At 35.2% G+C, this 27,998-nt stretch overlaps 2 protein-coding genes across 2 annotated transcripts; one reads left to right on the plus strand and one right to left on the minus strand.

Annotated features, from left to right (window-relative positions):
- Positions 1-2,598: 2,598 nt before the first annotated feature.
- On the plus strand, positions 2,599-15,238 carry LOC131662303 (uncharacterized). Its single transcript, XM_058932058.1, has 4 exons — positions 2,599-3,033; positions 5,606-5,830; positions 6,281-6,502; positions 14,841-15,238. The coding sequence occupies exons 1-4, from the start codon at positions 2,754-2,756 to the stop codon at positions 15,236-15,238; spliced, it is 1,125 nt and encodes a 374-aa protein (XP_058788041.1). The 5' UTR covers positions 2,599-2,753.
- LOC131662302 (ABC transporter C family member 3-like) lies at positions 14,804-27,987 on the minus strand. Its single transcript, XM_058932057.1, has 11 exons — positions 27,817-27,987; positions 25,869-27,676; positions 25,262-25,348; positions 24,512-25,162; positions 24,020-24,184; positions 23,577-23,871; positions 23,272-23,486; positions 17,095-17,400; positions 16,945-17,008; positions 16,599-16,838; positions 14,804-16,510 (listed from the first exon to the last, which is right to left on the minus strand). The coding sequence occupies exons 2-11, from the start codon at positions 27,633-27,635 to the stop codon at positions 16,398-16,400; spliced, it is 3,903 nt and encodes a 1,300-aa protein (XP_058788040.1). The 5' UTR covers positions 27,636-27,676; positions 27,817-27,987; the 3' UTR covers positions 14,804-16,397.
- Between the last annotated feature and the right edge of the window lie 11 nt (positions 27,988-27,998).

Raw genomic sequence — 27,998 nt, forward strand, 5'->3', positions numbered from 1 at the left:
ATTGCACATTGGCTTAACTTGATTACCTTCCAAATTCCATAGCTTGACCATTTTATTTCCTTAAACCATATCTTTGAATCATATTTGCTAAGAGACTTTTAAACTTGACTTGAAACTTCATTTCATTGTTGATTCTTTCTCTTCTTCCATACATTTGTCTTCATCAAAACATCCTCATAAGAGACTTGTCTTCACACCTTTGGCCTTTCAATATCTAAAACTCATTAAGGATCATTAGGATGATTGTCCCAATCAATCGACATTCTTAATGGGGATTGAAATTGACCTTTATTATCAAATTTTGTGGGATATTTTTGTCAATTAGTCATAAGTAGGGGTGGAAATAAGTTGGGTTGAGTTAGACTTTGCCAAGCTTAAGCCTGACCTACTAAAAATATAAAAATTTAAGCTTATAGTGTAGCCTCTCATAGACTTATTTTTAGGCTCGAGTCTAGCCTTTTTGAAGGCCTAATTTTCCTGCTAGCCTAAATAAAAGCCTATTTTATTTGAACACATGTAAATAAGCAATTCAATTAATGTTAATATAGAATAAAAAACTATAAGATCAATGATAATAAAAGTTTGTTTGCATTGACTTATCCGAGTTTATCTAAAAATTTATGACATTGTTCATAAGGTGTTTTCATCTCAGTTTCATAAGTTCGTCAAAATAACTACGTTTTTTTTTTTGTATTTTAATTCAAAGTATACTATATAATATATAACAATAATAATAAAATTATTTATACTTATTTAAATAGATCGACCTGATAGGATTACAAAGTTTTTTTAGTGGCCCGAAGTCTAGCCTTTTTAACTGAATAAGCTTATAAATAAGTGTAGGCCTTTTTTATTTAAAAAAAATTGGTTTGACCTAGATCTGTGTAAGTTAGGGAATAAACCCTTGTTAGTTGGTCTGAGTTATTCTCACATATAGTCATAAGTGCAATATATGTACATTTAAGTTCGAATATTTCTCTTGAATTAGTTTCAAGTGCAAAGACCAATCCGATCTATGTAACAGGTTTATCCTACCTCACTATGATGGTCGGATTATCAAACCGAAGCGAGCTCTTGATATTTCAGGCGAACTCTCGATACTCTTCTCTTGATACTTCAGACAAGCTCTCAATATTCTTAGATGAACTCTCAATACTTTAGATGTCAATCCAAATACTTTAGACTAGGGCCGGTTTTGGGCCCGTGCAGCCAGGCCCGTTGCACAGGGCCTCTAAATTATGGGGGCCTCGATTTTTTTTATAATCATAAACATTTTAATTATATTATATATATATAACTTGTGCGGGAGATTTAACAAGATTTATTAAGCAACGCAACGGTAGAGCGTTCAATTTTTTATATCGAGGTCAGCCGTTCAAACCATGCATTCATTAATCATATAACTATTAATTATCATCTAAACAATTATGAGGAAAAATAATAATGCTATATGTTGTTTGATCATTGTTTTTATTCATAGAAATTACATAGTTATATTTTATTTTTAATCAAATTTTAAAAAATTAATAAGTTTAGTATTAATTTTGTTTAAGTTATTATAATTAAATAAATAGTAAATTATTAGGTTTACTGTATTTTTAAACAACGTATCTTGAATTATATAACATATTATTTATAATTTTTTTTCATGTTACTATACCAATTCCAATTAAAATATTGAAACTCTTAACGCAATATATTAAAATCTTAAGGATGTCATAATTTTAAAAATATATTTTTGCAATATAAATTTTTGAATGTTTATATTTCTCATCAATATGAATTGACACATAGTTACATTTAAATTAATGAGTGTGAGAATTAAAAAAAATGAGTTGCAATTTTATTTTTTATTGCTATTTTATTAATTAAAATATTTTATTATTAACTTGTATTGGCCGTTCAATAAACTACTTTGGCTTTTTACTAAATGATAATAGTTTCTCTTATAGCAAAGGAATTTCACATAAAAAAAAAGAAAATGGGTATTGCAACCAATCACCACACATGTATCTAATTAAACTATTTTTTTATTTTAAAAAAACTTAATAACATGACACATTTATGATTTTCTATTGGATGACTGTGTAAAATTATTTTACACTGTCAGTGCACTACCTTTTAACTCTAAAAAAAATCAAATTTAAATCAATTAAATTTTATTTGAAATATTTATACATCATTTATTTAATTTTTTAATTTTTAATGCTATTTACAATTTTAATAAAACTCTTTTTTATTCATTTACCTTTTTTTTATTAAAGGCCAATGTTTAAGATCAGAATAGAGCCTCCAAATAATTGAGATGGTCCTGCTTTAAACATCAATCCGACATACTCCCCTAACCCTTTAAAGGTATATAACAAAACAAAAATAATTAATTAATAATTTAAACTATAAAAGGCCTATTCATTCTATTAAAATGAACTGATCCGTAAACAATTTTTTTTATGGTAAAGAAAAAGTATTAATAAAGATATATTTTAAAAAGTAGAATAATAATTTATAAAATAGGTTAATTTAAGAAAAAAAACTCTTAATATGTCTTGAGTTGTACAATTGTGAGATAATTTCATAATAATTTCTTTTTTGGAGGACTAGCCATGCACTTTAACGACGTCGTGGCACAGTATGCACATTTGTTAATTTATTTCTTCACGTTCCCTTTTCCGTTTTCTCTCAAACTCCACAGACCCAAATCACTCCCATTTTCCGAACCGGAATACTAGCGGTACCGGAGCAACCGCCACAGTATGAGTATCTCGGAGCTGATTTCCGAGCTGAGAGACTCATTCCGTCAGAGAGATTTTGATAGAGTCGAAGAAACCCTAATCGCTAGGGAAACGAAGTTGAAGGCGGAGATTGAAGCTAATAAAAGAGAAATAGGGTTATTGAAAGAGGAAGTCCATTTTCAGCAGATAGAAAAGATGACTGTTGAAATGGAACTCAAGAGGATGAAGGAACTTAAAGATGGAGGAGACATTGCATGTACTGTTGCTGAAACGGCAAATGTTAGGGTTAACGGTGCTCCAGGTACTCTCATTCTATCTACTTCTTTCATTATTATGTTTACCTTCTTAATCTTGCAATGTTACTTTTATATATTTACTTGTTTGCATATTGGACTGTAATTTCTGTGTTGGGTTACTCCATAAAGAGTTTTGCTCTGGTTTCAATTGGGCCTCCGCTAGTGGACGGTAGAATTGGTCCTCAGGATTAGTCGGTCATTCGGCCGAATACTCAGTTTAAAAAAAAATGCAATATATCATACTAACAAAATCACTTCCAATATTTGGATCGGATAAATTTGGACCGTGCTTCAATTGATTGAAGCTATTGGAAGTCCACACTACACTTTCAATATTATGGACTTTTCAAATTGTAGTTAGGTATAATTCAACTCCACAAATCTGGTTTGTAAGGTGAGAATTGTCCCTACTTATAGACATATAGTTTTTAACACCGACACTTGAAACCTCCAAGTTACCATGAGATAAGTTTCCCTACTAAAATAGGAACTAAGGTTCATAATGCATATTATAAAGGGGCTCTAGATAAAGCAAGTTCAAAATGTATGATCTATCATGTCTGTATTATGTCTGGAGCATGGGTGGAACAAAAGTTTAAGAGATTGTTCAATTTTTTTGGTCAATTCTCTAAGTGGGGACTGTGTTGATAAAAAATATCGAGGGTTTTGTCTACATGGAGATTGCGATGCAACTTTTAAGATGTTGGACTACTTTGTTCAAGAGATTGGAGAGAAAAATCTTATGCAAGTTGTTAGCAAATATGGTAGCAACTACGTTTTGATTTGTAAGAATGTTGTTTGTGAAGATGGCAATAATTAGCCAATCCTCTCTTAGGAGAAAATGATTTGACTGGGGAGCTGTTGTATATGCAGTTTGTGCCGGCTCTCTGCTATTGAGCCAGTGAGACATATTTGAAATTATTCTTGATTCACTACAACTTTATTAGACAACATTCTTTCTTGATTCACTACAGCTTTATTAAACAACATTCTTGAATCACTACAATTGGGCCTATTGAAGATGAAGAGAGTAGGGGTGTTGGAGGAGGAATAACAAGAGTTTAATCAAAATATGAACATAATAATATCGATATAGGGGAACTTAGGAAGTGAATATGTGGCACACCATGATTGGTTAAGTATAAGAATCACTTGACAAAGTGTACAAAATTGTAATTAGTAATCAAGTGATAAGAAAATTTTCTCCATAATGATTGTATTTAAATTTATTTATCCACACAAGAAAGTTATTCATACTTGGGTAGTAACAATTTCAATTCCCAGATACAAATTTAAGGCCGCATATTAACAATTTAGGAAAAGAAGTTAAATTTTGAAATCCCCTCCTCTACGTTATAATGCTCTGGAATTATCATGAAAATAAACATGATAATGATGAAACCCTACATGGAGGAATCCGTTGAATCTTTAGTATGTTGTTTTCATGGATGAATGTTCAACTTCTTTACCTCCAATATGCCTTTTTTGTCCTTTTCAAGTTCCAAAATTATGGAATCCTAGGTTTTTTGTTGTTGTTAACAACCCTTAAATAGAGTATCAAAAAAACACGTCGCCGCCTACAAGTCGGAGTGGGAATAGGTCAAGCCAACTAACAGGGACCTACGACCTAACTTATACATGCCTAGGGCTAACTAGGATTTTTTAAAGTGGAAACACTTGGGCTTTTATATAAGTTTATTATATTTTGTATTTTTGAATTAAAATACAAAAATAAAACTTAGTGATCTGAAATAAGTTACGAAAATAGATTGAAAACACCTTATGAACAATGTTATAAGTTGTTTTCATAAGTTCTCCCAATAAATTTGTCTCACAAATCTTATGCTATTAGGTAACTCAAATAAGTCAATGCAAACAAACTCTTATCGCGGTCCTCCTTTAGTCGCCTAAAATTGTGACATTTAGTTTGCCTTCATTGCAGCCTCCAACACCTTCATTTGTTGGGTTTGAAGGAATGAATTTAGTCCCACATTGCTTAGAGATATGGTCTTCGTCGTGTTTATAAGTGGGAGCAATTCTCACTTAACACATCGGTTTTGTAGGGATGAGTTAGACCCAACTCAAATTCTGAGATGGTATCAGAGCCTATTCTTGATCACTTGTTGGACTTCCTGCATCGTCCACGTTTCAGCCTCATTGGGGCCCTAGCGTGACGGGGTGTGTTGGAATTTCCACCCTTATTGCGGTCCGCCCTAGTTGCCTAAAATTGCAGCCGTCTTTATTGCAGTCTCCAAAACCTTCATTGTTTTGGGTTTGAAGTGGTGAATTTAGTCCTACATTGCTTAGAGATATGATCAGTGTTGTGTTTATAAGTGGGAGCAATCCTCACTTTACAGGCCGATTTAGTGATGAGTTAGGCCCAATCTAAATTCTAAGACTTTGCAATATCGAGAATCCTATTATCTGATATATGTCTTTATTGCTCCTCCTATTATGAGATTAACAATATAGTTAGACTTTAATGCTCTTCATTTTCATTTTCTAAGCTCGTATAAGTATTTTGTTGGCTAATCTACTCTACTGTGTTGGACTAACATATTGATTTTATGCTAGCAGAAACCCTAGTGAGCCAGGAAGCGGCTTTGAAGTCCGCAATCAAAGAAAATGTGGGGGAAATAATTCAAGATCAATTCAAAAATTTGGGAAAGCTCAAATTTGACATTACGGTACACGTTGTTAGAGATGAGAAGCCTGGAGAGGAGTTCAAGAAGGTTGGAGTTCATGATGGAAAGGCTTGCCTTGTTGGTGAACAAGGCAAAAAAGACGGTCCAGGTGCTTCAGGTACGCAGATTCTAACAGTTTTCTTTACCTGAGACTGAGACTATCTATGTGTGCATTCTTTAACATTATTTGAAGAAAGAAAAATAAAAACTACAATATGTTTTATTATTAATGAGGTCAAAATAGATTGTTGAGGCTATATAGGACACAAGTTTTGTGATTAGCGGAGTGAAGAAAAAAAATTTAGAATGGTTGGTGATTATTTATATAGTCAATTTTTGTCACTGCAGAACCAAACACCTTTAATGCGATGAGTAAATATGAGGTTCAACATTTTATTTAGGTACTTTAATTTGTGAATTATTTTATAATGCTGAGTTCTTTATCATTTAATTTTCTAGATTGTAGAAAAGGTAACAATGTTTTATGAGGAACATAAACTACTGCTTTGCATTTTCTAAACTTGAAGTATTTTGTTGGCTAATCTACTGCATCGTGTGTTATTGCAAGGTAATGAATTTTGCTCAGTAGAAGAGACTGTGAATGTCAGGGAAGCTACGGTGACGGCAACAATTGAAGATAAAATGGAGGGAATTAGATTGCTGCACGAGAAGATGGCCAAGAGAGAAAAATATGCTACTACCGAAGTCAAAGATAACAAGATTGATGTTTTGGCCGAGGAGACAAGGTTAGCCAGTGAACCAAGCAAAAAGGCCGGTCTAGGTTCTTCAGGTATGGATATAAAGAGATCAATGCTTATACATCATTCATATTTGAAATGGACATTTGTTATGGACCAAAAACCTGCTATGATATTCCTATTAGAGTAAACGGCACATTATTTATACACCTGTAACTGCATCGCATATAATTAGCAAATCAGATTTACAATTAGTAAAGAGATTAGTTAGTTAGGATTATGTAGAAGGCTGTTACAATCCTGTGCTGAGTTGTAACTAAGTTCTAACTATCTCTGTTCAGTCACAACTACATATAAATAGCATCAAGCGATTCATTGTTAGCATATAATCATTTTCAATTGATTTATAACAGACTAAGAAAACATAATTCTCTCTTTTTCATTTCTAGAATTCTCAAGTTGATGAAATCATCACCCTCACTAGATTTCTAATATGGTTTCATGAGCCTATGATCCATATCCATAGTTTTAGACTCTGAAACAGAATAATCTCCACACTAAAAGATGGATCTACAACGATGAATCTCTTCGAAACCTTTACTCAACACATCAACATCAAACAGATAGACGTCTATTTCATTCGCCACCTCTCCCGTTTTGAGCATTACATGCGTACACTTCCCTCGCGTGATTGTTTGGAAGCCTTCCTCAACTTGATTCTTAAATCTGGAGTAGTTTCAACGTTCCACCCCAGCTTTTGTACTAGAGGTTTCACAATGAAGTTATGCGTAGCCCCACTGTCGACCAAAACCACCATCGAAACACCATTAATCGTCGCCCGTAGTTTGAGTGTTTGTTATTATTTACCCCGTTGGGTCATCCATCTCATATAGATTCATCACACTAATCTCCCCATCCCACTCTTCCTTAGATTCTTCCACCTCTACTGCCAACAACTTGGCTTCCTCCCCTCCTCCGTCGTCATCAACCAAAATCATCAAACGTAACTTCTTATTTGGACACTGATGGAGGGGATGCAATGGGCCCCCACATTTATAACAAAGGCCCTTTTGTTTCCTATCCATGAGCTCTTGATATGATAGGTGTGTAAAGACCTTACCCCGTGCACCTCCCCTTTTTTTGTCTCCCAGATAGTGTTTTTGATCACATGTTGGGTTACCCCTTAGGCCCATCTCCACTATTAGGCCTACTGTCTTGTCCCCCTTTCACTAGAACCCAATCTATTCCTTCATTTAGCCCCGGGTTGACTTGGTTTGAACCCACTATTTTCGGGTTTTAGGGTCAACCTGACCCACCATTTATCTCCCTTACTACCATCCTAGTGACGTGAATCAATATGGCCCTAGTGAGTGGCCCCATGGCCATGAAACTCCTTACTCTGCCTCTCATATCCTCTTTCAACCTGTGCAAAAAGTACCCTAGGAATTGCATGTGCGACAACCGTGAAATTTTGTTAGAGATAGTTGGAAACTATTAGTTTTGTATTTTCTCTAAATGCTAAAACTGTAACTAACTCTGCTGAGCTGGAAGTTTGTTAGTGCTGAGTTGGAAGTTAGTAAGTTAATTCTATCTCTATATGAAGAGATCTTTTGTATTCTTTCTTATTAAGAGATACAATATAGATTTCTGAATTGGTCTAACAGAATTCTAACATAATTATCTCTTTCTATCAAATTTGAGCGATAAGACGCTAAAATTCTAGGACGTAATCTTCTACAGTTCCTCGTTGCTTTTGACACTGACGACTTCACCAGCATCTCATGTTGCTTTTGACACTGACGACTTCACCAGCATCTCATTCTCCGACGAGGTTTCCCCTTCAACTTCTACCGTCTTCTTACCCATATGCTTCTTCATCATCTGTAACAGCGCTTCCTGGTTTTCTTCGTTGTACTTTGTATCTCTGCAATGAAGTTGGCTAGCATCACCTTTGTTATATATATATATATATATATATATATATATATATATATATATATATATATATATATATATATATATATATATATATATATATATATATATATATATATATATATATATAAAAGCCTCCTAATAAATCCTACTAGTTAAGGAAAAATTTGATATAATAATATCCTAAATAGTATTTTTAATTGATACTACTCATAAAGGCTATAAATACTAAATAATAATAAACGAATGTCTCAACACTCCCCCTCAAGGTGGTGCGTATACATCATAAGTATCCATCTTGTCACATATGTTAGTAATCTGAGATCTTCGAAGAGATTTTGTAAAGAGGTCAGCAAGTTGATCCTTGGAATTAACAATGGAGGTTCTGATGGTCCCGGTAGTAATCTTCTCTCTAAGAAAGTGATAAACGACTTCTATATGCTTTGTTCTTTCATGAAAAACTGGATTGGAGGAGAGGTGCAAAGCTGACTGGTTGTCACATACAAGTTCCATAGGGCCGACATCACAAAAATGAAATTCCTGTATTAAATGTTTTAATCACAAGAGCTCACATGTGGCATGGGCCTTGGCTTAATACTCAACTTCTGTACTTGATCGAGCAACGACCGTTTGCTTTTTGCTTTTCCATGAGATCAAATTTCCATAAATAAAAAACAATAATCCGATGTAGAGCGTTTATCACTTGCATCTCCTGCCCAATCAGCATTTGAATATCCAATGATATCAGTGTTGCCTCTATCACGAAAAACAAGTCCTTTTCCAGGTGATCCTTTGATATACTTATGGATTCAAATAACTGCATCCCAATGGATGTCACATGAAAAATTCTGGAACTGAATAACTACACTGATTGGAAAAGATATATTAGGTTTAGTCAAGGTAAGATAGTTCAACTTTCCTACAAGTCTTTGATATCTTTCTGGATCAGTATATGGCTCCCCCTGATTAGGGAGAAGCTTTACGTTAGGATGCATAGGAGTGTCAACTGGTTTGCAATCTGTAAGACCTGTTTCTTCTAAAATATCAAGAGCATGCTTCCTTTGAGAGACAACAATACTTGACTTTGATTGAGCTACCTTAATTCCTAAAAAGTACCGAAGAGGACCCAAATCCTTAGTCTGAAAATTCTGAAATAAGCGTTGTTTTAAGGCCTTGATACCCTCAAAATCATCACCTGTAATTGCAATGTCATCAACATAAATCACTAGATAAATATATTTATTTGAGGAGCATTTGGCGAAAACAGAGTGATCTGATTCACACCGGTTCATTCCAAATTGTTGCAACACTTTACTAACTCTTCAAAACCATGTCTAAGGTGATTGTTTCAAGCCATACAAAAGACTTGTGTAATTCAACTACCTTCATCACTAAAGTTCGTGCTCCATATCAACAATTTTGGCTTCCATGGTCGTTGTCTTCTTTTGCGACATTCACTTGTAATCCTCCACCGGTCCTCTCCACGCACCCGGCAGTTCGGACCAATGTTAGGGCTCTAATTAAGTGATGACACTAAAGAGAGAAAAAATGTAGTAAAAGGGCTGTTATTATTGATTGAAGGAATTTAGAGAGGATTAAAGAATTTCGCTGCCACAGAGCTAATGCTCCTATGGAGGGCTAAACGCTCTCCTTTCAATGATTACACAATGATTCTCTAAAAGTAACTTTCTAAATCCCTTTCTAATCTTTTGTGCATCCAACCTAATAGATTTCAAGTAACTGAATAATATATTTCAAGTATCTTAAAATTATAAGCACTAATCTCTTTATATAAGGCTATTTTAATCTAATGGACCTAACTAATGGACTAAAAGCCCAAATATAAATGACTACTAATAATAGTAAAATAACTTATTTACAACGAGAACTTTGATTGATATAAGAGAAATCAATGACGTTGAGGTAATTACAAACAATGTTGCGAGGATTTAACTTGCCATCCCAATAATTGAACCTGACACCCACCAAATAATGGTTGCTATTACTTTTACGTCCTTGCAAATTTTTTGGAAATTTATTTTTTCGTTTACTGGAAATTTCAAAAAAATCCCAGAAATTTTTGGTTAAAATTACCAAATTTTCCGAAAAGTAGTTCATATTCGACCAAAAAAGTATTTTTTTTTATACTTTTGGAAATTTTAAAATTTCTGGTAAACTACAGCACATTTTGAAATTTCCGGTAGTGTTAAATTTTTTTTTTTCTCGTAAAATTCATCCTGAACATTTAAAAATAAACTATCGGAAATTTTGGATAATCTACTGAAAATTTCGTTCTTGGCACTACCAAATTTGTTCATGAGTATTTTTGCCATTATAAAAATATTGGGGGTGCCGGGTTCAATTTTTGAGATGACAGGTTAAATTCTCCAATGTTGCATAAAGAGATACTTAATTACTTCATGTGTTATTGAAAATATCGAGTCCCAACGTTTATTAGAAGCCGTTTAGAAAAACTTTGATGCCTTTTGCTCCACCCTTGATTAACTTTGGAGCTCAATATACTCAATTACACATAAATGTATTCTCATTTCTTTATAATTTTCAATAAGAACTTTGACTAATATGTAAGAGAGATTGACGACGATAATGGTAATTATAAACAAGATTGCATAGAAAAGAGATTACTTCACGTGTTATTAAAAATATTGAGTGCCAACGTTTATTAGGAGTAATCTAGAAAAACTCTGCTGAATTTGGACTGCTCTTGATTGACTTTGGAGCTCATTATATGCAATAACACATGAATGTATTCTCTTTTCTATGTAATTTTGCAGATAAATTATGCTCATCTTCATCATTGTCTCCTACATTGATAGTAATTCATATGTTAAATAAAAAATTATAAAATATATCTCAGATTATCTTTTCTATGTTATTTGCCATCTTTATATGATTATATCTAATTTTGATTTACATGTTGTCTTCTAATATCAACTTCTATCAAAATGTTATTATAGTAGCACTATGGAAAAGTCATTGATTAATATTATAAAAGAAAAGGTAAATAAGTTTATGAAGCTAGTAATTAACCAACTTTTCTATCAATGATTGATCCCAATATTGATGTGACTGCCGTAAAAGTTATTGCTCAATACATCTTACATAATATTCAAGTATATATTCAAACAATTCATCCCCATTTAGTAAGTTTCTGAATCCATCTCTGGATGCAGCATTCTAAACTCTCAAAGTTTCTAATTTAAATGCAACAGTGCAATTATCTTGAGTTCACGAATTTAGATATAATCCATCTTTCTCGGTGAAAATTCCTTTTCTAATCAATTAGGAACCATTGTCCCCTATGTGGAGTTAATTGAACAAAATCACAATCAGGGGCGGATTCAGAGAATACATATTGATGTGGCTAAAAATATAAAAAAAATTATAACTTAAATACTTAAAAAAAATATATTGTTTGAATTAATACATTTATAATAAAAATTATCCATCAAATATAAGAGATTAACAAATATAAAAGTGAGAGAGAAGTTTGAGAGGAGATTATAGTATTTCAAAAATTGAACAATATCGACGAGTTAAATCAAGAATTGGAAAGAATCATTGGTCTGATTTTATTGTTGGATTAGATAAGCTATTAAACTAATAAGAACCGGCCAAAACCGACCAAAATTAACAAAAACCAACGAACCGACGATTTTAGAAAATCAACGTATAACCTATAAAATTAAAATATAAGTAAAGTTTGTTCATAACTTATTTGGAACAACTTTTCCTCCTTGAAGTTAAATTTATTAGACATTGCACTGATTTTGTTATTTAGTTTATGTTCCAATTAAACTTTGTTCAAAATTCTTTTGATTTGTATTTTGTATTATTTTGTTATGTCTAATGATTATGTTTAGAATTTAAATGTAAAGAATGAATTTATAAAATTATGATATTTTTAAATTTTAAAATTTGTTAAGTGTCGTGATTTTTTAGATATTGGGTTTGCTAGTTTGATCGGTTTATTAACTATATAGTTTTCCTATACAGACTAGTTTATTCGACTGAATCATTTAATTTTATTCAATTGAATTATTCGATTTAATAGAGTTTAATCATGAGGATCAATTATTAATCTAATAATTCGATCAATAAATTAGTGACTCGTCTTCATCAATTTAGTGATCGGTCTAATTTTTAAAACATTATATATATATATATATATATATATATATATATATATATATATATATATATATATATATATATATATATATATATATATATATATATATATATATATATATATATATATTGAGATTGAATAAACCATTGATTAAAACTTTATTGTATCACTTGCATCTCACAAAATATTTCATCAAGTATTGTGAAACAAGCAAGTTCTGCCTGACACGAAGTCTTTTTGACCATGAAACAAGCAACTTCACAAGAATAATGTCTCTCAACAAAAACCTACAAATTATGACAAAGTATCCATTTTCTCAAGCTTTAACACAGTAAAAAAATATTATTTTTTTTGGTGTGGCTATAGCCACAGTGTGCCTTCATGTAGGTCCGCCCATGATCACAATGCTTAGAAACTTATATGGAATGCACATAACTTGGATTTTATTCCTAGTAAAAATTTATGGTTCTTGATTCATTTCATACCTTATAATATCTCTTTTCCAAGAAACAAACTAATTTTGCCAACACTTTTGTCCTTATTCAAACCCAAATTAGCGTGTAGTGAATTCAAGTTACATCTATCCATAATAGAAACCTGTTAGGAACCCTCTTCTTTTAGATGGTTCTGAGATAGAAGTAACAACACAAATTGGGCCTAGTGGATCTAAGGTTTATACATGGAAGAGAAAGAAGGCACTTAAGGACATATGAGAGGGTTATGAACTGCCAGTAGGAGAGAGAATTGGTCTTAACCAGTTCTGTTAGACTGTGTGAATAAGATGATTTGAAGACGAAGTTAACTGATGCTAACCGGGGGTGGAGAATAGAGGTACAAATGCGTTGTCCAGATTACCGGAAAATGGATAATTAAATGTGTTGATGTCATATCCGGTATGGCAGAAAGGAAGTTTGATACAGGAAGAAGTTCATAGCGACAAAGTGTTGTTAAAGATCATTGAGATAGAAACAAAACCGGGCTTCACTTACAAGCAAGATGTGCTATTCTATGAAGGACGATTAGTGCTATCAGCTCAGTCCAAAATAATTCCAGTTGTTAGAAGAATATCACACCACACCCTTGGGAAGACATTCAGGTTTTTACCGTACTTATAGGCGTTTGGCAGCCAACGTTTATTGGATTGGTATGAAGCAGTACAAAAGTATGTCAAGTCGTGTGATATTTGTCCAAGGAAAAAGTACCTAGCCACATCGCCGGGGATTTATTGCAACTGTTACCTATTCCTTCAGCTGTTTGGAAAGAAGTATCGATGGATTTTATTACGGGACTACCAAAGTCAAGAGGATATGAAGCTATATTAGTGGTGGTGGTCCGACTCTCTAAGTATTGCCATTTTATTCCGTTCAAGCGCCCTTAAACAGTGGCATAAACGTTTGCAAGAGAGGTAATACGGCCGCATTGTTTGCCTACAGCCATTGTAAGTGACAGTGATCATATGTTTGCTTGTAACTTCTGGAATGAGTTATTTTGATTGCAATGTACTCACTCCGCTGAAAATGAGTTCAGCGTACCATCCAGAAACTGATGGGCAAACCGAGGTGGCGAACCTTTGTCTCGAAACCTACCTTTGCTGTTTTATTCCTGATCAACCTTAAATCATGTATTTTGTGGGTACTGTGGGCTGAGTTCTGGTTCAACACGACATTTCATGCATCAACTATATATGCATTCTTGATTGTTACTTTGAAAACAACCGAGTATCATCTCCGAGGAGTATTGGGATAAATACAATTTGCTTAGGGTTTTTGTTATGCGGGGCATTACATTATGTGCTTTTTTGTCGTAGGTTGAAGGCTGTGTTTGTCATAATTATGATTAGCGGAATTAGTGTACTGAAAGTCCCTGTAGGTTGAAGAATTGAGGGAAAAATTTTGGTGGTATATTTTTTATTGTTGTATAACTTAACCTTGTTTTTGGAAGTGTAGAGAATGTGATACATGAATTAATTGGCAGCCATGTTTATGCATATTTTGTAAAATTTAGGTACTTTAGAATCAGTACCTGCAACGATTCTCATTTGAAGTCATGTTAACTTTATATTCCTGTTCCATTAAACAGCTGCTACCAATCATTCCTTTTGGTGGTTTATTTATTTATACTCCTTATCATTCCATTTTCCAAGCTCCACTTCAACTTATGCAAAGAGCACACTCTTTTTATTGGTCCACTAAGTTTATGTGGGGCTGCATGATTGTGTGAAATCCATTTGGATAACCGATAGAAGAGTGTGTTGCTAGCATAAGTTGAAAAGAGAGTGATGAAGATGAGCGTAATACAAACAACATTGAATAGAAAAGAGACTAATTCATGTGTTATTGCAGGTAATTGGTTGACAAATTCTTCAAGAGTAGTTCCGGAAAACATCGCCACAAAACTGGCTGAAACTGAAAATTCTTCAAGAGTAGTTCCGAATAATATCGCAACAAAACTGGATGAACCTGGAAATTCTTCAAGAGCAGTTCCGAAAAACTTCGCAACAAAACTGACTGAACCTGAAAATTCTTCACGAATAGTTCCGAAAAACTTCCTAACAAAACTGCCCGAACCTGCTAGAGTTATCAAAAGAGATTTTGCTTCGTCTATTGCGGATGTTTCAAATTACTTGGATGGCTTAGAGAATGATAGTTCCTCCTCATCCAGTTCTAGTTCATCTTCTGGCGAGTTTGATATCTCCTCTTTTACACCTGTTAAGAGAACTAAGCTGAGCCAAGGTAAATAGATAGGAAAACATACTTGGCATATAAACTTTTTGTTGTATGAACAGCAGAAAAATGGCGGGAGAAATCAAAGTTTGGAGGAAGGTTAGAGAGAAAGACGAAGGATAAACAAAATTGTCGTATTTTTTGGTCGTCAAGTTTTAGGGTAAACTTGATTGTAAATTATTAATGCCAGTAAAATGTCAAGTGGATTCACGAGGAGACCAAGTTCTCCAAGTGCTCAGTTTTTCCACCTGATGTCAGTTCCTTTGTGATTTCAGATCCTAATGTTTTGATTTATGCCGCCTTTAAAAAAGAAAGGGGCTATTGCAGATAGTAAATTGATCCCATCTATTGTGCATCTTTTAAGAGGCAATTGCAATCGATAGATAAGTTTATAGAATATACTTTTATACTTTTCTGCTGAGCTTTATAGTTATTTACCTCTATCTATTTATGGTTCATATATAAAGATTATCAAAAATGAAAAATTGCATTAACTAGAAAGAAGACATATTCATTACAATTTCTCAAATTTGCTTTCTGTTCGGGCTGGTCAAAATAATATTTCCCAAATTTACTTTCTGTTTCGGGCTAGTTAAAATAGTTTACTTTAATACAATGAGATGTCTTCTCTAAAAGGAAAAGGCGTGAGGTTTCTCACACTCAAAGTAAACAATACCTAAATGCAGTGACGTAGATTTAGTCCTGCACTAGTGTCCATTGAAAAAAAGTACATAGCAAATTCAAAAAATAATGTAATACAATACACCTTTTTTCACCTTGATTAAATAGTAGAACCATATCACTGTCGAACAACATCCTTTATCACCTTGATAAAATAGTAGAACCATATCATTGTCAATAACAGAAGATGTTCTATGTTAATTTTGTAAATCGGTTGAGCTGAAAATATGTCAGTCCTTAACATCCAATCTATCTCAACCTTTATTTTCTCAGTCTCATGTAACAACAGTTTCCTTTTACCTCACAAATACAAATTTGTTCTCACTAGCAGTCTACAATAAACTTAACCTACAGTAATTCAAATAAATGTTGACTTTCTCCTATAACGGTTAAGCTTCAGTAATACTTACAAAACATATATTGTTCTTAAATTTTGTACCCTTCTTTCAAACTTATAAGTTCTAGTCTAGTTTAATTTCTGTTCAGTTTCAGCTCTCAACTTCCAAAACCAGTGTTTGATCTCCTTGTGTATTCTGCAACCAGTTGAGCAAGAGATGAAGATTTGTCCTTAAGCAACTTCTTTGGTGAATCATATTCCTCAATAAGTCCTGTAGGATCAGTATGAGGAAAAATCATGCTCACAATTATGAGTAAAACAAAATTGTAACAAACATGGAAGGAACAACATGTTCTTACCTTCACTGAGAAATAAAACCATGTCGCTATCGAGGATTGAAGTTATTCTATGAGCAATGGTAATGACTGTGCAATCAGAGAAATATTGCTTAACTGTCTGCTGAATAATATTATCTGTTGCTGTATCAACTGATGCAGTTGCTTCGTCAAGCACTAATATCTTGCTTTTCTTAAGTAAAACACGGCCGAGGCAAACCAACTGTCTTTGACCCATGCTCCAGTTTTCTCCATTCTCAGTAACTGCAGATCACATCATGGATGATGCTAAGTAATATATTGCATATAATTGACTTCTAATATGAAATAATGGGAGTATATATGTGCTTAAAGTTTTGAGAAGTCGAACCTGTTGAGTCGAGCTTTCCTTCTTTCTTTCTCACTTCATCTCCTAGTTGGCACATATCTAAAGCCTAAAATATTTCATAAGATATATTAGTTTGTATAACTTGCAGTAAAGGGACCGGTTGTTTCTTTAATTCAAGCAAAACCAATTTACCTCCCAAATTTGTTCATCTGTGTACTCTTCCAGCGGGTCGAGATTACTTCTTACAGTCCCTTCAAACATTGTTGGATCCTGAGGAATTATGCTGAGTCTGGACCGTAAATCATGGATTCCAATCAACGAGATGTTGATGTTATCTATCAATATTTTTCCGGCGACAGGCTCAACAAGTCTGAAAAGTGCTTGCACAAGTGTTGATTTTCCACTTCCAGTTCTTCCAACAATGCCAGTTTTCGCTCCAGCGGTGAAAGTGCATTTTAGTCCACGTAAAACAAGAGACAAGTGAGGAGCATATTGAACCTGTACAATGCCTTATTAAAAGATAGCTGCAAACTAGAGTACCTTGAGACTTGTTTGGATAAACAACTAAATTAAGAGCTTATACAGTAAAGCGCTTATCATATAACTATTTCTGTATAAGCTATCTTTATAATAAAAGATAAAATAAAGTCAAACTATAGCTTTTGGAAATCAGCTGAAAACAGTTTATGAAATGTTAGAAGTTGTTTCTATAAGCCCTCTAAACAAGTCAACCCAAACAAGTGCTTATGCCGATAAATAAATTTAAATAAGTCAACCCAAACAAGTCATTGTAAGAAAACATATAAACCAAATGTGACTTTCGTGTACTAGTTTAGCAGTGATACAGCATTGATAATTTTTCAGAAGAATGATAAGTTTGTTCATCCAACCATTGCATAATAATTGTATAACATCAATTACTTGTGTCAAATCTCATAAAACGTAAGAGTTATGTAACCTAATGATTCTCTTTTTCATGTGATTGACTAGTGTATATGATCTTGACATATCTCAATGACATGTTGATAAATACGGTATAGTTTATACCAGAAAGCGCAAAAATAAAGGGAGAGAAGCACGAGATCAGGAGGATTAAATGCAGCAGATACTAAGTAAATGCAGCAGATACTAATTAAATGCAGCAGATATGACTACCACTTTATAAGGAACAAATCAATGGCAGTGAAGGGGGATTATTCAGATTGCAGTCTTTGCATAGGAGTGCGTAGCAGCTCGAAATGCTTACCCTAATTTAATTTCCAGTATTTCTTTATCGTTTTCACAGTATATTGTATGCATGGTTAGATCCCGTTTGATCTCTAATCTTATTCCTAAATAATACAGTATACTTTTCTTTCTTTTGAATTCTGTGTTGTGATTGTTATTCCTAGACCAATTGGGACCTATCAATTGGTATCTAGAGCCTTGGTTAGATCTTCATCAGTTAATGGTCGTGACGACACGAAGCATTATGGATAATAGAATCGAACTCGTAGAACAAAGAACGAGCGTGATGGAAGCAACGATGGAACAAATGCGACAGATGATGGTAGAAATACACTCACGTCCCCAGATCTCGTTGGATCAGGTTCGTCAACTTATTGTCGAAACGCAGCCTCGTCGTCGTCAAAGGCGTAATCGTAACAACGAGGAAGACGAGTGGAGCGATCAGAGCGCTGTTTCATCAGGATCACGACGTCGTGATACACGTAACAACGGTGGTCACCGTTTGATTTTTGGAGGAGGTAGGAGACGATTGGAGGTTCCAATTTTCAAAGGGGAGGATGCGTATGGGTGGTTAGTACGAGTGGAACGTTATTTCAAGTTGAATGAAATACGTGTGCAGGACAAGGTGGATACGGTGGTTTTGGCGTTAGAAGAAAAGGCTTTGAACTGGTTTCAATGGTGGGAGGAGCAAACACCATTAAGAACGTGGGAAGAGTTCAAAATAGCAGTCCTTAGAAGATTCCAACCTGGGTTATTGCAGAACCCATTGGGACCACTGTTGAGTTTGAGGCAGAAGGGTACTGTGATGGAGTACAGGGACAAGTTTGAAGGACTTGTAGCACCTCTACGTAGGGAGGAAAGGGTGATGTTGGAATCAATTTTTTTAAATGGCTTGAAGGAGGAAATTCAAGCAGAGCTAAAATTATATGAGAGCCATGACTTAGCTGAATTAATGGACAGGGCTTTACTCATCGAAGAAAAAAATGAAGTGGTTTGGAAGAGAGGAAGTGGTTGGAGGGATAAGGGAGGTAACACGAGGTTCAAGGACCCTGGTGAGTACAGTGGGCTTAAGAAGGAGAATGAGAAGAGTGGTTCAGTGACTATTGATAGATCAAAAGGAAGAAGACTTAACCCGGCAGAACTGGAGGAAAGGAGTAAGAAGGGATTGTGTTTCAAGTGTGGGGATAAATGGAACAAGGAACATGTGTGCAAGTTCAAGCACATGCAACTGAAATTATGTGAAGCAAGTAGTGAAGAGGAGGACGGAGAGGACTGGGGGACAAAGCAGAAAGAGGAGGTTGAAATAGTAGAGGAGTTAAAGACTTTACAACTGTCCTTGCAGAGTAAAGAGGGATTCACTTCCAATAAGTCTTTTAAGGTGTGGGCTGACATAGGAGGTAGAAGGGTGTTGACATTGATAGATTCAGGAGCTACAAGTAATTTCATAGCTTCTAAATTGGTGACTGAGCTCAGTTTAACAGTAACTGAGACACCTACTTATGTCATTGAGGTGGGAAATGGAGAGAAGGTGAAGAATCAAGGGGTATGTGAAGAGTTGGAATTCAACATCCAAGATGTTAAGTTCCAACAGCATTTTTTTATCATGGAACTTAGTGGTTCAGAGATGGTGTTGGGCATGGACTGGTTGGCAAGTCTAGGCAACATAGAAGCAAATTTCGGCAACTTATGCTTGAAGTGGGAAGTGCAAGGGAACAAGCATATTATTCAAGGAGATCCATCCATGTGTAATAGCCAAGTAAATTGGAGAACCATGTTAAAGGCTATTTCTAAAGAAGGGATGGGATTCTATGTGCAAGAAGTAGAAGGAGAGTTGAAAGACAAGATAAATCATGGAATTACTTCTGACTGGGAAGAAGTAGTTGCAAGATTTGAAGATGTGTTCAACATGCCTATTGGGTTGCCACCACGTAGGGAACATGATCATGCCATTGTATTACAACCAGATGCAGTTATCCCTAACCTAAGACCATACAGATATCCATTTTACCAGAAAAATGAAATAGAGAAGATGGTAAAAGAAATGATGCAGGCTGGAATTATCAGGCACAGTACAAGCCCTTTCGCAAGTCCTATTCTGTTAGTAAAAAAGAAAGATGGAGGCTGGAGGTTCTGTACTGACTACAGAGCTTTAAACAAGGTAACTGTGGCTAATAAATTTCCTATACCTGTAATTGAAGAGTTATTAGATGAATTAGGTGGTGCCACCATATTTTCTAAATTGGACTTAAAATCTGGTTATCACCAGATTAGAATGAAAGAATCTGATATAGCCAAAACTGCTTTCAGGACCCATGAGGGCCACTATGAATACTTAGTCATGCCTTTTGGCTTGAGCAATGCTCCCTCTACATTCCAAGCGTTGATGAATGAGGTGTTAAGACCTTATTTGAGAAAATTTGTATTAGTCTTTTTTGATGATATTCTCATTTACAGCACCAACAAGGCTGAACATGTATTGCATTTAACAAAAATTCTGCAAACTCTTCAAAGCCACAAACTGTTTGCGAACAAAAAAAAATGTTCATTTGGCCAGGCAGAGATTGAGTACTTGGGCCACATTATTTCTGGTGGGGGAGTATCAGCCGATCCTAAGAAAATAGAAGACATGTTAAAGTGGCCGATTCCTAAGGATTTAAAAGGGTTGAGGGGATTTTTGGGCTTAACTGGTTACTACAGGAAGTTTGTCAAGAACTATAGCAAAATAGCTTGGCCATTAACACAGTTACTGAAGAAAGATAATTTTAAATGGGGTGAAGAACCACAACAGGCCTTTGAAATCTTAAAGAGGGCAATGACCACTATACCAGTCCTAGCTATGCCAGATTTTAAGAGAGATTTCGTGTTAGAAACGGATGCTTCTGGCCATGGAATAGGTGCAGTATTGATGCAGGAAGGAAAACCAATAGCATACATGAGCCAGACTTTATCTGCTAGGGCCCAAAGCAAGTCTGTGTATGAGAAGGAACTTATGGCCATAGTAATAGCTGTACAAAAATGGAGACCATATCTGTTGGGAAGAAAATTTCAAGTTCACACTGATCAAAAGAGCCTAAAACACATCACTGAACAAAAATTGATGGGTGAAGATCAACAGAAATGGATAGCAAAGCTGATTGGTTTTGACTTCGAGGTGAAGTACAAACCAGGGAGGGAAAATAATGCTGCTGATGCCCTCTCAAGACAGATGCAATATGCCACTATTGCTATGGTACAATGTGAAGCTTGGGAAGGATTAGAAGAAGAGATACAAGGAGATGAAAAATTGAAAAATCTTATTCAAGATTTAGTGAGTAACTCAATGAGTCATCCCGGTTATCAACTGAGAGGTGGTAAACTGTTTCATGAAGGAAGGATAGTGATTCCAAAACAATCACCCAGGATTGCTTGGATCCTACACGAGTTTCATGATACGGCCACCGGAGGACATTCGGGCTATCTAAGGACTTACAAGAAAATTGCAGGCTTGGTGTATTGGGAAGGAATGAGGAAATGTATCAAGTCCTATGTTGAATCTTGTGAAGTTTGCCAAAGGAATAAATACCAAACTTTGAGTCCTGGTGGTCTTCTACAACCATTACCTATACCCACTCAATTGTGGAGTGATATATCCATGGATTTTATTGGTGGATTACCCAAAGTTCAAGGAATAGATACTATTATGGTAGTGGTGGATAGGTTGACTAAATATGCTCATTTCTTGCCTGTGAAGCATCCTTACACAGCCAAAGATATAGCAGAACTATTTATCAAAGAAATAGTCAGACTGCATGGATTTCCTAGTTCAATAGTTTCTGACAGGGACAAAGTTTTTCTGAGTTCGTTTTGGACAGAGTTGTTCAAACAGGCTGGTACAAAGTTGAAGTACAGTAGTGCATATCATCCCCAGACTGATGGACAGACCGAGGTAGTGAATAGATGCTTGGAGACGTACTTACGGTGCTTGACAGGGAGGCAGCCTAAAATGTGGCCTAAATGGTTATCTTGGGCAGAATTTTGGTATAATACTAATTACCATGCCTCTCTTAAATCCACTCCTTTTGAAGCCTTATATGGGAGAAGCCCACCAGTGTTAGTTAGAGGAGATGCACATCTTTCTGCAGTAGAAGAAGTCAACAAACTAACTGCTGAAAGGAATGAAATGATCAGGGAAATGAGAGAGCAACTGCTGAAAGCACAAGACCAAATGAGGGTACAAGCCAACAAGCATAGAAGAGAGGTGGATTATCAGGTAGGAGATAAGGTTTATTTAAAAATACAACCTTATAAGTTGCAAAAGTTGGCCAAGAGGTTCAACCAAAAGCTAAGTCCTAGATATTATGGACCCTATGAGATAATGGAAAGAGTAGGGGTTGTGGCTTACAAACTCAAACTACCTGAAGACAGTAGAGTACATCCAGTATTCCATGCATCCCTGTTAAAGAAAGCAGTCTCAGCAAATGTAGAAACTCAACCCTTACCGACTTGCATGAATGAGAGTTGGCAATTGGAACCAGGCCCTGAGGAAGCAAGGGACACTAGAGTCAATGAGAAGGGGGAGTTAGAAGTCTTAGTGAAGTGGCAAGGACTACCAGAATTTGAAAATTCATGGGAATTGGTGGAAAAGATGAGACAAGAGTTCCCTGACTTTCTCTTTGAGGTCAAAGAGAGTCTTGAAGGAGGGGGAATTGATAAATACGGTATAGTTTATACCAGAAAGCGCAAAAATAAAGGGAGAGAAGCACGAGATCAGGAGGATTAAATGCAGCAGATACTAAGTAAATGCAGCAGATACTAATTAAATGCAGCAGATATGACTACCACTTTATAAGGAACAAATCAATGGCAGTGAAGGGGGATTATTCAGATTGCAGTCTTTGCATAGGAGTGCGTAGCAGCTCGAAATGCTTACCCTAATTTAATTTCCAGTATTTCTTTATCGTTTTCACAGTATATTGTATGCATGGTTAGATCCCGTTTGATCTCTAATCTTATTCCTAAATAATACAGTATACTTTTCTTTCTTTTGAATTCTGTGTTGTGATTGTTATTCCTAGACCAATTGGGACCTATCACATGTTAAGTAATTTTAGATCTATCAATAGGTTTTGATATCATGTAAATTGTTATGGAACGGTGTAGTACCTGTAAATCCTGGATTTGAACCTCTCCAGATGATGGCCAAGAAAGATCTGGTTGATTGTCTTTTATTACAAGAGGTGCTTCACTTGGGATGGAAGTGTACTGAAGTATTCTTTCTACAGATATAATTTTATTCTCCAAATTGCAAAGAAACCAAATTAAATTAGTTTGTATAGCATTTAGACTAATCCCGTATGTAACAGCCAATCCCGCAATACCTGGAAAGGAATAAAGTTTTATGCCTGTCATGATTCAAGATGAGCATGTGGGCCTAGTAAATGTATGTAAATAGAAATTGAAATACTCACTAGGATCAGCAATTGAACTTGGAAAAGATACCAAGAAAACCAAGCAGAAGGCAAATATGGTAGAGGATAAAAGATCCAATCTGAAACTCAACCATTCCATTGCACTAGCACTGTATAACTTAGGTTGGGAATACTTGTCTATCAATTGCATATTCAATTCAGTAAATCTTGATTCTTGCTCAAAACTTCTTATGGTTGTTGATCCGGATATCGTTTCAGAAAAATGTTGTATAACAGGTGCTTGGCATACACCAGTTAATCGTGCCAATTCTCGTGCTGATGCTGAATAGTATCGCTGCATGTAGAGAAGCATTATGTTGCTAGGCATAAATAACGCTAATATTTTGTAACTTTTTCCCACTAGTATAACATCATTTATTAACAATGGTACTTCTGTAAATGAAACCAATTTTATCATAAAAGCTAGTACACTCGATGATCACCTGGTACCAAATGCAAGCTGCCATGACAGGAATCAATATTATGAACACTTGCCATGCTGCTTGAGACATCACAGCAATAATTCCCAATAGCTGAACCATATTGTAGGTGAAACCCCATGCTAGATTTGAAATGTCCGTATCTACTGTACTTTGGTCAGACGAAGCCTAAATAAAAGGGTCAAGTTAAAATTTAGACAAGCAATTACATTCAATATGGTCATTTCGATTAACAGGGAAAAGAAAAATTATGCACTGAGCAATGATGGGATCCGGATCGCCTCCAATGATAATACCATGAAGTTTCACACAGGAGGCTCATTTTATATATTCACTAAGTGAGATTTAAACAATCTCGGCCATTGATTTAAATCAGACAGTCAAGATCAGTAACTGCATAGTATTTAAGGCAGCTAATCTGTTTGCACAATGATGCGATAAACAACTAGTTTTTTCAAATAAACCAATAAAAATTATTGACATGTTATGGCATACTCTATTAAGAATTCTTCCACTTGGGGTTGAATCAAAAAATGACATTGGCGCTCGAATGAAGCTCAGATGCATTTGATTGAAGAGCATGGTGGCGGTCTTGTATCCAGCTATCGCAGCAAGAACGGCTCTGCCAAGGGTGCCAAAGGAACTTCCAATAGCCAAAGAAACATAGACAACCATCAGAGTAAGGTTTCCAATATCAGGTTCATCAGTTGCAGAAACAGGAGTTGCCAAAGCCATCCAGTAGTTGCTTGCAATTTGTAAAACCACAGTGAGTATCTGTGAAAGAAATAGGAAAGGTACAAGAGCTCCTCCATAAGCTATTGTTATGTATTTCCAAAACACTTTAAACCCAATACTACCCTTTTCACGTTCTTCGTCTTGAACAAGTTGGCCTTTCGGCACAATTGTTTCATCTAACTTGCCATTTTGATCATCTACTATTTCGATTTCTTGCTCAAGTTCAAAATCACTTAATGAACCTGTGTCTTCTCCGGTTATACTCGATGTTTTAAATGTAGGCCTTCTCTCTAAAGACTTAACTGAAGACAACGCTGCTCTATGTGCGCCTACAAGTTCCATAAAATCAGTTCCTGACGTAAGAATATCATTGTATTTTCCTGATTGAGTTATTCTTCCTTCTTTCATGACCTACAGGAATTGTAAGAAAGAGAAAAATACGCAGAAAACAGTAAGCTATAATGTTTGAAACTTGATTAAGGAGCATGATGAAATATATAAATCACTCACAAGTATCAGATCAGCATCAGGTAAGAACTCTACTTGATGTGTTATGTATATCACTGTTTTTGTTTTCAAAAGGCCAAGCAAACACTCCTGGAACAAGATAGTAGTAAATGTAAAGTTACATAACCCCTCCAGCCAAAAGCATAATCAAACCGGTGAATTTTGTTTGACGATTGAAATATATCATATATCACAGGAATAAGAACAATCCGAATCCTTGATGTTATAACTGTATATGTTAGAAGAGCAACCTCGGTTTAAAAGAAAACAGATACAAATAACAGAAACAAAGAACACATGATATTTGATCACCGAGTTCAGCCAATGGTGCCTGTTTCTTCGACAGAAGAGTGGCTGCAGCAAGTTTCTATTATTCAAGCTTAGGGTTTACAACTCGAGTTTAAATACTACAGTCTAGTTTATAAGATTACCTATGAACCGCTCGAGCTACCTCTCTATTTATGAGAAAAACTAAGGGCAAAATATGCTATTGGAATTTATAGAAATCAGAAAGATAAAATTCTAAGAAATTTAACATTCTAAAATTACTTTATCATCAAAAAGACAACAAGAGAATGTACTGAAAACAGTAGAGTTAAGAAAATAGTACCTTAAAGATATGGGATCCTGTATGAGCATCAACAGCACTAAAGGGATCATCGAGAAGATATATATCGGCATCTTGGTAAAGTGCCCTCGCTATTTGTACTCTTTGCTTCTGTCCACCACTCAAGTTAATTCCCTTCTCTCCAATAATGGTCTGATCACCAAAAGGTAGAACCTCTAGGTCTTTCTTCAACGAACATGCTTCGAGCACCTTCTCATACTTTTCCCTGTCCATCTCTCTCCCAAACAGTATATTCTCTTCTATCTTTCCACTCTGTATCCATGGTGATTGAGCAACATAAGCTTTTGTTCCACACACCTTCAAGTTACCAGATACCTTTGGTATTTCACCTATTATACAAGAAAGTAAACTCGACTTGCCTGATCCAACAGTACCACAAACAGCAACCCTCATACTATGAAAAACTCTAAGGTTTATGTTTTTCAAATTTGTATTGACAGAAGAAAAATCCCAAGAGAAATTTCCATCTACTATTTCAATTGCTATATCAGAACTACCTCGTGGAAGCTTCTCCACTACATCAGTCTGCAAATCATCTAGACGAAGAAAAGTGACAATCCGATCGAGGGAAACTTTGGTTTGTGCAATCATTGAAATTGTGTCAGGAATATTATAGATAGGCATTTGAAGAATTCGGAATGTTGCAAGAGCGGATAAGATCTTTCCTGATTCAAGTGGAATTCCTAGAAGAACACAGGCACCGAAAGTGACCACAGCAACAAATGTCGGCGCGTTAAAGAAGAGAAATCTAACAATTGCATTACCAATAAGAAATTTTTTTAGCCACGTCTCCTCTAACTTCCTAAGCTGAATAATCTTTGATAAGAACTTCATCTCCCATGCTTGCAGTTTGAGAATCCTCATGTTCATTAGAACCTCAGACGTCGCCTTCATTCTTTTATCCTTGAACTCCATTAACTTAGCTTGGAACCTCTCTTGCAGGGAAGTCACAGGAAGGTTTAGCAACATCACAATAACAGTTGCAGCAAAAGCAGCTACCGATGCAACCCCGACACTTCTATGAAGAATAAACAAAGCCAAAGAAATTTGTAGAACAGCCATCCATATATCATGCATATACCAACAAAACTCGCCTATCCTTTGCGCATCAACAGTCATTAAGTTGATTATTCCGCCACTGCTATGTCCCTCTTTTGATTGACAAGAAAGTGTCAAACCTTTAGCATAGATCATTGACACCAACATTGCTTGCATCCTAACTCCAACCTGTTGAAACTTAAACGTCCAGTGCCTTTGCGAAAGACACTCAACAAACTTTGCCGCAATAAACGCCATTGCCAAAACATAGCCTTCATTTTTAACCTTGTTTTCATCATTGAGATATTGAACAAGGTTGTCAATAAGGTAAGGTCCTACATAAGTAGCACACACGTACAAGAATGCAAATATACCAGATATAAGAATCCCTTCCCATGTCGATAAAAACAACACCTTGGCGAGCTTCATAGTTGTCACAGTCCTAACATTACCACACTCCAATTCAAGATTTTTTCTAAAAGTTGAAAAAGTTCCATAGGCAGTGTCATTGGCAGAAAGAAGTGGAAGGTCTTGATGGTTTAAGGTCTTTTTACTCCCCAATGTTATTAGTGGAGTCATCCATGAGAAAGTAAGAATGCTGAAAAATCCAGCCTTTGAATAACTGGTTAAAATTTCATTTCCTCCTAACTTTTTGGAATCAGAATCGCTGTTGCCGTTCAAAAGGGACTCTTGAAGAGCATGTTTAGTCATATTGTTAACAGAACTTCCAACATAACAAAGAAAAAAAAAACCTGTAATAGAGGAACCAAGCAAACTGTTTTCACTATACTGACATGTTATAGAGCAAGTAATATGTTATTGGGTAGAAAAGATGCTATTCATGGATTACAAGTCAGAAACAAAGCAACAAAATAGAGTGGGAAGGATTTACCTGTGTTCAACCAATTCTTCTGAACACTAAGCCGTCATTGTGGAATCCAGTTCTTTCACTGATGATGGCAACATGTCAAAATTGGATAAAGGAGAAAACTAAGTTCCAAAGTGAAGCAGTAATGGTTGACTTGTTGACTCTACTCTAAACCAAGAGTTATGTTCTTTGCGTCACATAGTTAA

This window comes from Vicia villosa, linkage group LG3 (assembly GCF_029867415.1).
Source record: "Vicia villosa cultivar HV-30 ecotype Madison, WI linkage group LG3, Vvil1.0, whole genome shotgun sequence".
NCBI lineage: Eukaryota > Viridiplantae > Streptophyta > Magnoliopsida > Fabales > Fabaceae > Vicia > Vicia villosa.